Genomic DNA, 12,227 nt, shown 5'->3' on the forward strand with positions numbered 1-12,227 from the left:
GGGTGTGAGGAACACTGGAATGCTTCGTATTGCATAATTTTATCAATGGATTATAATTTGATTTACAAATTAATGATAACTCATCATGTCAATTTAATTAAACTGTAATCAGTTGACTTGTTTGTGTTATAACTTTTCCACTAATTGCTCAGAAATGTATAAATTTGATTGAGGTATAAAATACTTAAATTGATTAAGGCCAGACAAAATTTTTTGATTCAGATTAATTTTGCTCATGTGGGTTGAGTCAATTTGTAGGAAAAATAAATTATATTTTATTTTATATTAATGAAGAACAATTATTGCACAGCCCTTCTTTTTACCATGTGAGCTTTGTATGATGTACATTTTGCTTGTTTGAGATTTATCAGAAAGTACATCATTGAACAAATTTGCTTTTTGCAGGGAATGGATTCATTTTCGTGCAGTCAGCATACAATATACACACATGTACATTTAGGCCCAGCTTTGTGTTCAATATTTAAAGTGCAATGTACCATAAATTACTATTAATAACATATCAATACTGTTTTGATATATGATTTTATGAAATATTTGTTTGTTCATGTCTAATTACGACTGCTTTAAATTATTACAGCAAAGTTGGCAAGCTGGCTCAGAAGTAATTGCTAATTACGACTTTCCAGGCAGGTCACAAGAAGATCTACCGTTCGCCAAAGGGGATATTTTGGTCATTGTGAGACCTACCACAGTAAGTCGTAAAAATAATTGACTTTTTTCCTGTTCATTAAGATCTCTTCTCTTCAATTCAATAATTTTAATAATACACATCTATGATGCTACACATATATAATATGTATGTACTACAAGTAACTTAATAAACATGCAACTATATCGTGAGTATAAACCCCACGCTTCAAACATGAAAGAAAACAAATTACTTGTAAGCTTTATAATTTCAGATAAGAATAGATAGTACCAAGAAATTTTAAGAAAATAGTTTAGATGTACATATAGTTTTATTTTTTAATGTTTTCTAGGATCCATACTGGTTTATGGCACGGAACAGAAACCATAAAGAAGGGATGATTCCTGCTAATTATGTACAAGAAAGAACAGTTGTACAGTTACAAGCCATGCCGTAAGTACAATGTTTTAAAAATATATTATATTGCAAATGACAATATTGTGATTTACTAAGAATGTGATGAATTAAAATTTTGTCATCATTCGGCATCCACGGCAGATGAAACACAGGGTATGGTCAAAACAAGCCACCAGCACAGATAGATATTTGCTGAAATCTTTTGATGAGCCTCTTTTCAATCAGATTAAATCCAAACCATTGATATTTTGATTTTGTTTTCTAAATTAAATACTAGATAATCAATTTGAGGACATTTTAGTGTGGATTAATTAAACAGGGAAAACTTTGAGATTGATGGAGTTCGAAGATGAGAATTTTCTGCTTAGGGTAAGCAGAGATAAGCAATTTAATTGGTTGATGCTTTGGGACACGATAACTTTAGTTCTAATTAAGTGAGAGTGAGGACTTTTGGTGTATACTATAACATTATTACATCAATACCTTGGCTAAGTTCAATAATGAACATTTTTTGCTGAGGGTAAGCAGAGTGATAAGCAAATTGATTGGTCAAGACTTTGGAACACAATAACTCTCCTTCTAATTGAGGTAGAATATTCAAACTTGGTGTAGGCATTCATTAGGTGAATCCCTTGATGGAGTTCGATGATGAACATTGTCTGCTTACGATAGGCAGAGATAAGCAATCTGATTGGTTGATGCTTTAGGGGAACGATAACTTTGGTTATAATGAAGTGAGAGCGATGAAACTCTGAATATAGATTCATTATATCATTACCTTGACTAAGTTCGATTGTGCGAATTTTCTGCCTGGGCTAAGGAGCTATAAGCAATTTGATTGGTCAAGACTTTGGAACATAAAAACTCTGCTTTTAATTGAGGTAGATTGTTTAAACCTGATGTAGATGTTCATTAGGTGAATGTCTTGACTGATTTCAAATTCAATAATTAACATTTCAAGCTAAAGCTAAGCGGAGCTAATCAATTTCATTGGTCGATGCTTTGGGACAAGATAATCTTGATTGTATCTGATAGAGTGTGATGAAACTTAGTGTGTAGTTTGATTGCTCGATACTTTTGAAAAAAAATAAATGTGCGATTAATTAATATGTGTCATCTATTTATTTTGGGATTTCGGCAGGGGACATCAGCCTCACTGTTGGCTCATTATCGTAACAGCTGTAGAAATGACAATCAAGACTACACTGTTCATCTAACGGCAATAACTTGGTCCAGAATAAGTAATTTGACTAAAATTTTCAACATATTCCCTTTTATTATCTATTTTTTTTAAACTATTACTATTATAGCGAGAACTGACAGTTCTTTATCTAATTCTTACATAATACATCATGGATGAGATTATTTGGGAACAGGACATACATAGGGAAATATATGTTTTTTATCCTTATCAAACTGGTATTATTAAAATTAGTCAGTGCTAGTAGTTTCTACTGTGGAGAGGTTCTTTTCCTGGCTTCATTTGTTTTTCAACTGGTAGATTGTTCAAGATAATGTGTCACATGGCACAGCTAAGATTACATTGCATGAGGAAAACAATTTAGTCCCATATTATTTAAATAGAACTTTATAAAACAGATGTAAGGTTGTGTTTAGGATTATGATAAATCAAACAATATATAAGATAAGATTAAGAGTAACTGATTTGTTTTCATTTGTGTTAAGGTGTTAGTTATAATTATAATGGGTTTTCTTTTGCAAGTTAATAAAATTTACTGATTACTGCTTTTCCTAAATGAATTTGTGTAATGAATATCTCAAGAAAATTTGAATGAATACAAATGGTCTTCCTTCTAAGAAATAAATTAATTAATTCACCTACAAATGTAGCAATAACAATGATTGTTCCAAAGGAAGTTGTAGAATGGTTTACGGGGGAAATCCCAGATTTTAAAAGCCACTGTTAATAATAGTAGGTTTAAGTATGTAAATCAAATGCCAAAAATGTTACGATATATATTAGCCTAGTTGCATTATCAAAAAATTCAAACCAAAATACTGATCCAGTCGATCAGAAATGAGCACAAAATTTACATACGGGGGTTGACGGGTTGTGTACATGTAACTCATTTCAGAAATTTCATTGTCCCCTGCTTTCGATGAAAGCAGGGACTATTACAATAGGTCTGTGCATCTGTCAGTTCTTCTTGATGGAGTTTGATGATTTTCGGCTAAGGCTAAGCAGGGGTAAGCAGTTTGATTGGTCAATGCTTTGGAACAAAAAAGTGATGAGACTTGGTCTATAGTTTCTCTACATCAAAACCTTGACTAAATTTGATCCAATCTGATTAAAATACAGATCTGTATTTCGTTTTGGTTTTTTATACTCTCGATTGCCTACACTACATGAAGATCTGACCAGTCCTACTGGGAGGTCGCGTCATATGAGCGTCTTTTGACCCTATGGCGCAAGACTTTGATTAATCAATCAGCATTGACATTTCTAGGGGTTTACACACAGTTCTGTGCAGAGCTTGCCAAGAACTCGCAGTAACAGACTGTTTCATTGGCTAATTCCTCACACAAACTAGATCGCCTGTTATACAACAATTCTTCCAGACTGTGAAGACTAGTAAAACAACATTTTGAACTATAAAAAACGAAATGAAATAGGATCTGTGTTTTAATCAGATTGAATTTGATCATGAGCATTTTCTGCTTAGTCTAAGTTTGATTCTTCAATGCTTTACAAACAGACAAATGTGCCATTACTTAATGAGTGGCGGGCCAGGGCCACCAGTCTCACTGTTGGTTTGTTCTACAATAAAACTATGAGTGACTTGATAATCGCACAACGTTATGGGTACAGACAGACGGCGATCCTACTGTGCCCAATTTTAGAAGTGCTGGTAGTCTGTGAAATATCAGAAGTTTCTTAGGCAGAAAATGTTTGCATGATGTACATGTGTATGATATTTAATTTTTTTTAACTATATAAATTGATATTTTTATTTTGATATAAACTAGATGGTATCATGGTCCAATATCTAGAGAAGAAGCGGAGGATATGCTGATGTTTTGTCCAAACGGAACGTTTTTAATCCGAGATAGTGTTCACTATCAAGGAGACTATACTCTGTCTGTTACTTATAATAGGAGAATAGATCATTATCGTGTATTGACAAGAAATAATTTATTGGAGGTTGATGGGGGAGACAGTCAGTTTAATACACTGATAGAACTAGTAGAGGTATAAATGCCTGCGAATGACAGATTTCAGCATTACATGCATGGATTGGATGTTTTATTACTTGTAATTATGTTGATATTACATTAGATTATATGAAGATATATATTATTATAAAGGACTCTTAAAGTCCCTGATTGTCATTTGTTTTTTTTTTAATCCCTTGCAAACTATTGTGAAAGGTAAACCTCTAAAGGAATATCAGTACAATACGGGTTTAATTCTTGTTAGTATTAACAAAGATATGAGAAATTGAAGATTTGTTTACATTCGGCATCCTCCTGAAGTAATTATAAACTGGTTACAGCCAAACAAAGCCAGTACTACCTATAATCTTAGCTAAAATCTTTTTATTCTGATTGAATTGTATGTTGTAGATATTGGATTTTTTTCATTGTTAAATAATCAAATAGGGGACATTTTAGTGTTAATTTACCTGTACAAAATATTAGATATTGTTGAAAAAAATGCAAATGATGATCAGCAGCTTTAAGTCAAGGTGTTGAACATGAAAATTAATAAAGTTTTACATTATGTATTCCCTGTTAAAACCCTTTACAATAATCAGTACTACATCTAATATATATTCTAATTAACATGAATTGTTGGAATTAAAGATGTCTTGCGTGTGAAGTTATACATCTATTTTTGAACTTCTTTTGTGTCTATCAGGCATGAAAATACAGAACATGTGACTAGAATTGTTTTGTACATGTATATATGAATTTAGATGATACACTTGTTATTTCTTTATATTTCTAGCCATTTCTCAGTTTAAAGATCATAGTTTAGGTGAATCCAATCCCAAATTTTCTTCTTTTTTTTTTTATTAAATTTATGTGTTTAAGCTTAGTCATTTTCGCCTGATATTTACATTTGTACATACTTTTAAAGCAATTTTAAGCGAGAACATAAATGTCTACTTATTTTTTGTCTTTTATTAAGTACCATACTGATATGGATTGGAAGGATAACATTGTCAATATTATTTCAATGTTCACGGTGCAAAATACAAGTTAGCAATTCAAAATATGTATTTTAGTTTTACAATTTGGAATTTCCATTGCTCCACAGTACCAATGTCACAGTGTTAAAATACAGAATACACTTTTCAAAAGTTCTAAACACAGTATAATAGACTTTTTTCCATATGCAAATGAGCTTCGAAGTAGATCCCATATAAGGTAGGAGGGGTTGGATGGCTGAATGGTTAGCGTGCGCGCGTTGTATCATAAAGTCTGTCATTGAGTCGACTGGCGTGGTTTCGAATCCCCGGTTGTATGTGACAAGGAGTAGGGTCGCCTGTCCAACCTCGTGGGTTTTCTCCGGGTCCTCCGGTTTCCTTCCACTGCTAAAGACCCATATGCGCAAGCGAATTATTGAAATAAAATTAAACCATATGTTAGTCCCGAAATGACCTAGTTTGTGTCGAGTGGACGCTAAACCCCATTTCTCTCTCTCTCTCTCTCTCTCCATATAAGGTATATATTCTAATTTATCACCCAATAATACATTCTACAGTAGATATCGTTTGTGTGATATATTTCATAATTTACATGAATTTGATTGATCAGTTGAAAAGGAACTACTTTTTTTTATTTTCAAAGAACAGTTCATTTCTTATTAAAAGTAACTTTTTTTAATATTAAAAATGAACTATTGTTATTCAATTGACCTTGATGGAAACACTGGGTCAATATAATTAAAAAAAGGACTTTGCAATGGTTGAATTGCTGTCAAAAAATGATGTATCTCTACGCCATAATGTTCAGTAAAAGTTAAATCTACAAAAAAGAATTATATTTATCTATTTGTGCATGTAAGAAGGGATTGGGTGATAAATAAAATCTCCTACTAGTCTTTTTTGATATCAAAAAATATCAACACTCGTTGATAAAGTAAAAAAAACTCCATCAATTGCACATTTGAAGACAAATGTAAAAATCATGTGCACTTTTACAAGACAATTTCATAGACAATGTAGAGATTTTTATACGCCCACATTTTCATGTGGACGTTTATTGTAGTCGCCCCCGTCCGTCCGTCCGTCCACAATTGTTTGTGGACACTCTACAGGTCACAATTCTTATCCGATTTTGACGAAACTTGAAATATAGGTTTATCTGCCAAACATCTCGGCTGCTTTCGATATTGGCATGTATCGGATCAAAACTTCATGGATTATGGCCCCTGTTTGTACGAAAAATCACGTTTTTAGCTTGTGGACTCTATAGAGGTTACAATTTTTATCGATTTTGTTGAAACTTGAAATGTAAGTTTATAACCCAAAGATCTTGGTTCCTTTCGATATTCGCGCATATTGGACCATAACTTCCTGAATTATGGCCCCTGATTGTACGAAAAATTCTGTTTTTAGCTTGTGGACCCTATAGAAGTCATAAATTTTATCTGATTTAAAAAAACGTATTATTATATTACCGTTACACCCTAAGGACAACTGATTTCGAATTTCGTAAAAATCGGCCCAAAATTGACAGACAAAATGGCCGCCGTTCGTTCTCAACTAGCATAAAAATATGGTATATCAAGGTTGTGGACCCTATAGAGGTCGCAGTTTTTATCCGATTTTGTTGAAACTTGAAATGTAAGTTTATAACACAAAGATCTCAGTTCCTTTCGATATTCGCGCATATCGGACCGTAACTTCCTGAATTATGGCCCCTGATTTTACGAAAAATCGCGTTTTTATCTTGTGGACCGTATAGAGGTCATAATTTTTATCTGATTTAAAAAAACGTATTATTATATCATCGTTACACCCTAAAGACGACTGAGTTCGAATTTCGTGAAAATTGGCCGAAAACAGAGAAAGAAGGTGGCCGCCGTTCGTTCTCAACTAGCGTAAAAATATGGTATATCAAGGTTGTGGACCCTATAGAGGTCACACTTTTTATTCGATTTTGTTGAAACTTGAAATGTAAATTTATAACCCAAAAATCTCGGTTCCTTTCGATATTCGCGCATATCGGACCGTAACTTCCTGAATTATGGCCCCTGATTGTACGAAAAATCGCGTTTTTATCTTGTGGACCGTATAGAGGTCATAATTTTTATCTGATTTAAAAAAACGTATTATTATATCACCGTTACACCCTAAAGACGATTGAGTTCGAATTTCGTGAAAATCGGCCCAAAATTGACAGACAAAATGGCCGCCGTTCGTTCTCAACTAGCATAAAAATATGGTATATCAAGGTTGTGGACCCTATAGAGGTCACAATTTTGATCCAATTTTGTTGAAACTTGAAAAGTAAGTTTATAACCCAAAGATCTCGGTTCCTTTCGATATTCGCGCATATCGGACCGTAACTTCCTGAATTATGGCCCCTGATTGTACGAAAAATCACGTTTTTAGCTTGTGGACCCTATAGAGGTCATAATTTTTATCCGATTTAAAAAAAACTTTCTATTATATCACTGTGAAAATCGGCCCAAAATTGACGGACAAAATGGCCGCCGTTCGTTCTCAAATTGCGTAAAAATATGGTATATCAAGGTTGTGGACCCTATAGAGGTCGCAATTTTTATCCGATTTTGTTGAAACTTGAAATGTAAGTTTATAACACAAAGATCTCAGTTCCTTTCGATATTTGTATATCGAATTGTAATTTCCTGAATTATGGCCCTTGATTGTAGGAAAAATCACTTTCTTGTTAGCTTGTTCTCTATCCATCTCTCGAAAATGTGGGCGTATCCTGCCTGGCAGCCGCTGGTCATTCCTTTTTGACAGTTTTAAGAACATTTTTCCAATCATATCCTACATGTTTATGATGTGAATTATTTTCATCATTACTCAGTATACTGATTCAGTTTGTATTGCTAATAATTTATGTAGTTAAAGGAGATAGTCCATCGTTTTCTGTATTTTAATAGATAGGTAATGATGACAGCAATATGCATCAACATTTACAAAAATTCTAAGTTCTGTACTACTCTTAATTAAATGATGTCATCCATACTGGGGGGCTGACAGTGGAATCACAAAGGCAGTCTTTATTAAAGATACATTATTGGAAATTAGATAAAGAGCTGGCAGTTCTCACTATAATAGTTACAAACTAGATAATCTAAAGGGAATTTGCAGAAAATTTCAGTCAAATTGATCCACTCTGAACCAAGATAATCCACTCTGAACCAAGATTTTTGCGATTGAATTTTCGGCCTAGCCTCGATCATCATTACTAAAGTCAGTGCGATAAAAAACATAGTCTTGATTATCCATTTCATGATTAAATCATAAATGGAAGTCGAACAGCAAATCGGAACCTAATCCAATAATCATCGCAGGCTAGCGATGACATCAAGAGTTGATTATGGTCTGGATAAGTTAATTAATGTCTAATTAATAATTTAGATAACTTTTCAGGCCTAAAGAAAGACCTGTAATAGGCAGATTTAGCGCTTGCATAATGTATGTGTGGAGTTGGAACAGACTAGAAAAGTGTTAAGAGGTGATTCAGGGATTCAAGTAGCTGTCAGCTTTAGTTAGGATGTAGAACCAGGTGGACCATCTTGTTAAAGTCAATGCATTACTTACTGTATGTGTTGTTTCTGTTTTTACTAATAGCATGATGGTATTGTTTAATTGTAGATGGTTTCATGGAAAAATTAAGCGGGAGCAAGCTGAGGAACTATTAAAGCCGTACCAAGATGGTCTTTATTTAATTCGTGAAAGTGGAAATTTTCCCGGAGACTATACGCTGTGCGTTTGTCATCAGAATAAAGTGGAACATTACCATATATTATATAAAGAAAACAGATTAACCATTGATGATGAATCATATTTTAGAAATTTAACGGAATTAGTTGAGGTATAAATCTAGTCTAATAATTGGTATACATGAAACTCTCATTGTTGTTTTAAATTTAACACGCATGGTTTGCTGAAGTGGTTTATTATACTTTGAATTTTTACTTTCTGTCGTATGGATTCAGTATGAGTAAGCAACATGTTTAGCCCTCTTCAATGTATAAAATGAAGACTTAAGACTACAAAAAGGAAGACCTCCTTTTTATATGCTCATGTACATCTTGGAAGTTGGCATATTTATTCCTCATACGATAATGACAGCAGCTATCTATTTTCGTGCATGTCCCAATCCCAGGGGCAGTGTCACACCCATTTTTTAGTTCACAAAACAAACCCAACACCTGGCCTTCTTTGCCTCTTGTCATATTACAGTCGCTGCAGCCATTTCTCATTTCATTCTCTTCATTTTAAAAAGTATCATATCAATCAAAGCAGGAATGTGGATGTATATTGCAGCGGTATAGATGCTGGCGTTCACTGATTTTAAAGCTACATATTATTTTTAATAATGATAATACTTCTCCAGAGCATGTATTATTTAGGTAATTTGTTGTTATTTGATATTCTAAATTTCTTGTTTTGCAATTGGATACCTGTACATGTGTGTGATATTCAAATAAAATTTCAATGGTTTGTAGCACTATACCAAAGATGCTGATGGTTTATGTACAAATTTAGTTCTACCTATAAGGAAAGCTGGTACAAGTTTTGGTACTGTTAGTGTACAGGATTTCCAATCAGGTGGATGGGTGATACCTCCAGGTGAATTAAAAAGAATGGAAACTATTGGAAGGGGAGCTTTTGGAGGTATGGTACACATAATAGTGATATTTTGTTGCTTCAATATGTTAAAGGGACAATAACACTCTTGCTGGCTGGCTTAAATAATGCAAGTAATTATGTCAACATATCCTTTCCATAAATATAACACGAACCCGAATGTCAATATTACCTGCAACAGGTAAATTTCAACATGAGTAATTTCCGCCATTCTCCATGGGCAGTCGTAACTTTCCGTAAACAAACAATCTGTGACGTCATTTTAGTCCTGCTCATATTCTAGACTATATTTATATGTGCAGAAGGACTAAAATGACGTCATGGATTGCTTATTAACGGAAAGTTCCGACTACTCACGGAGAACGGCGGGAATTACTAATGTTGAAATTTACCTGTTGCAGGTAATATTGACATTCGCGTTCGGGTTATACTTATGGAAAGGATATGTTGACATAATCACATGCATTATTTGAAAAAAAATTGAGACGAAGAAGCCTATTGATTTTCAACGATTTCCGATAATTACTGCCAGAGTTATGGCCCTTGATCACTTTGAAAAATCTTGTGGATGCTTTATTTAGAGACCATAGTTATCATCTGATTGATTTTATATTATACACCATGTTTACGCCTATATATAATCGTTTTGATTGACTTTAGGTTGATGCACAGAGTTTAAGGTCTTGAGACGAACAAGTACATGTGTATTGATTTTCAATGATTTTTGAAAACTTGAACAGCTAAACCCATGATATCAAATGTTTTGTATACTAAACGTTAGCATGGGCCAAACAAATTCTAATGATATTCTGATAATTACTTAATGAGTTGTTACTCTTAATCAGATTTTAGTGTATTATAAATGTTTCATTACCGACAAAAGTAAAAATATGCAACAACTCTTGTTGACTTCCAAAACGATTTAGCTGCTGTGGGTGTATGTTTCGTTGCCTGGCAATCTATCTTTCTCAAAAGTTACTTTCCTGACTTGGGCAGCTTCAAACGGACACAACTCAGTCAATTTATGCCCGAATCAAACCATTCATACATCATTTTGAAGGTATTGAATTGGAAAATGTGAAAACAACAATGACTCAATTTTCAAAATTTCCTCATTGAGACTCATTATGCCAGCACAGGTCACAAATGTGCGAATAATTAATGAATGTCATTAATTTGGGGATTGAGACAGGGCACTGTTTGATTGTTAAAATTTCCTTTGTGGGATTTGTCAACACTAATTTTAGATTTAAAACAGACTCATTTGTTACATGTATGATTAAGCTACTGATGAACTTGATAAGCTCCTATCAATGTTAACACTATTTTATTTTATATTATATTACGATAGAGGTATTTAAAGGAATGTACAAGGGACAGGTTGTAGCTGTAAAACAATTAAAAGATAATAACAGAGCTGAACAAACGTTTTTAACAGAGGCATCAGTCATGACGTAAGCATTTTAATTATAAAACTGTAAATTATACATTGTTCAGTTGCTTGTTTATTCTAAAACTTTAGTCAAATTACATTATGCTGCTATTAATAATAAATGTTTGTCTGAATTAAACATGTGTAATAGGTTTGGTGTTAAATGTGTCGTTTCAGATCTCTTCGCCATCCAAATTTAGTACAGTTAATAGGAGTAACGCTGGAAGGAGGTATATGTTTAGTAACAGAGTTCATGGCTAGAGGTAGTTTAGTTGAATATCTACGTTCTAGAGGTAGAAGTGTTATTACAAAGAAAGACCAGATTAATTTTGCAACGTAAGTTTGATAGACAAACAAAATGAATCATTTGTTTAAAACTTAATCTCAGGTTAGGCCAATGCATTGGCGATTTATCGATGACATAAATTTCGAAAATGTGTTGAAATTGAAAATAAACATAAAAACTTGTAACAAGTTTCACTACATACACTCAGTTCTTTTGTATATAAACACACATTATATTTTGGCTCTAGTCAATTGAATGATTATTATTTGGCAAGATGATTTTGTACAATCTTATTTTATATTGCAGAGATACATGTAGTGCTATGGATTATCTGGAGAGTAAAAATTTAGTACATAGAGATCTTGCTGCTAGGAATGTACTGGTTAATGATGATGGTACATCAAAGGTAAAAGTTCACCTTCTGTTTCACTTTGACTGATTATAATTTGGTTAATTTTTCACCAAGTAGATTGATCTTATTCTTATCATAGGAAGAGTGAAAAATTCTATATGCATTCCTCCATGGAGCATGGTAATTGTCCCCCTTCTTTCGAAGAAAGCAGGGGACGATTAAAATAGGTCTGTCCATTCGTCCGTCTGTCTGTCAAACTGTGCATCTATCTG

At 33.3% G+C, this 12,227-nt stretch overlaps 1 protein-coding gene across 2 annotated transcripts in view; it reads left to right on the forward strand.

Moving 5' to 3' along the window:
* LOC126818356 (tyrosine-protein kinase CSK) overlaps positions 1–12,227 on the forward strand; it is a 34,041-nt gene that overhangs the window by 12,138 nt on the left and 9,676 nt on the right. For both annotated transcript variants that reach the window (XM_050545729.1, XM_050545730.2), the window contains exons 3-9: positions 599–712; positions 1,002–1,102; positions 8,887–9,106; positions 9,744–9,912; positions 11,237–11,339; positions 11,495–11,653; positions 11,910–12,009. In XM_050545729.1, coding sequence (XP_050401686.1) covers positions 599–712; positions 1,002–1,102; positions 8,887–9,106; positions 9,744–9,912; positions 11,237–11,339; positions 11,495–11,653; positions 11,910–12,009 — 966 coding nt within the window. The remainder of the gene's footprint in view (positions 1–598; positions 713–1,001; positions 1,103–8,886; positions 9,107–9,743; positions 9,913–11,236; positions 11,340–11,494; positions 11,654–11,909; positions 12,010–12,227) is intronic.

Source organism: Patella vulgata, chromosome 4 (genome assembly GCF_932274485.2).
Source record: "Patella vulgata chromosome 4, xgPatVulg1.2, whole genome shotgun sequence".
NCBI lineage: Eukaryota > Metazoa > Mollusca > Gastropoda > Patellidae > Patella > Patella vulgata.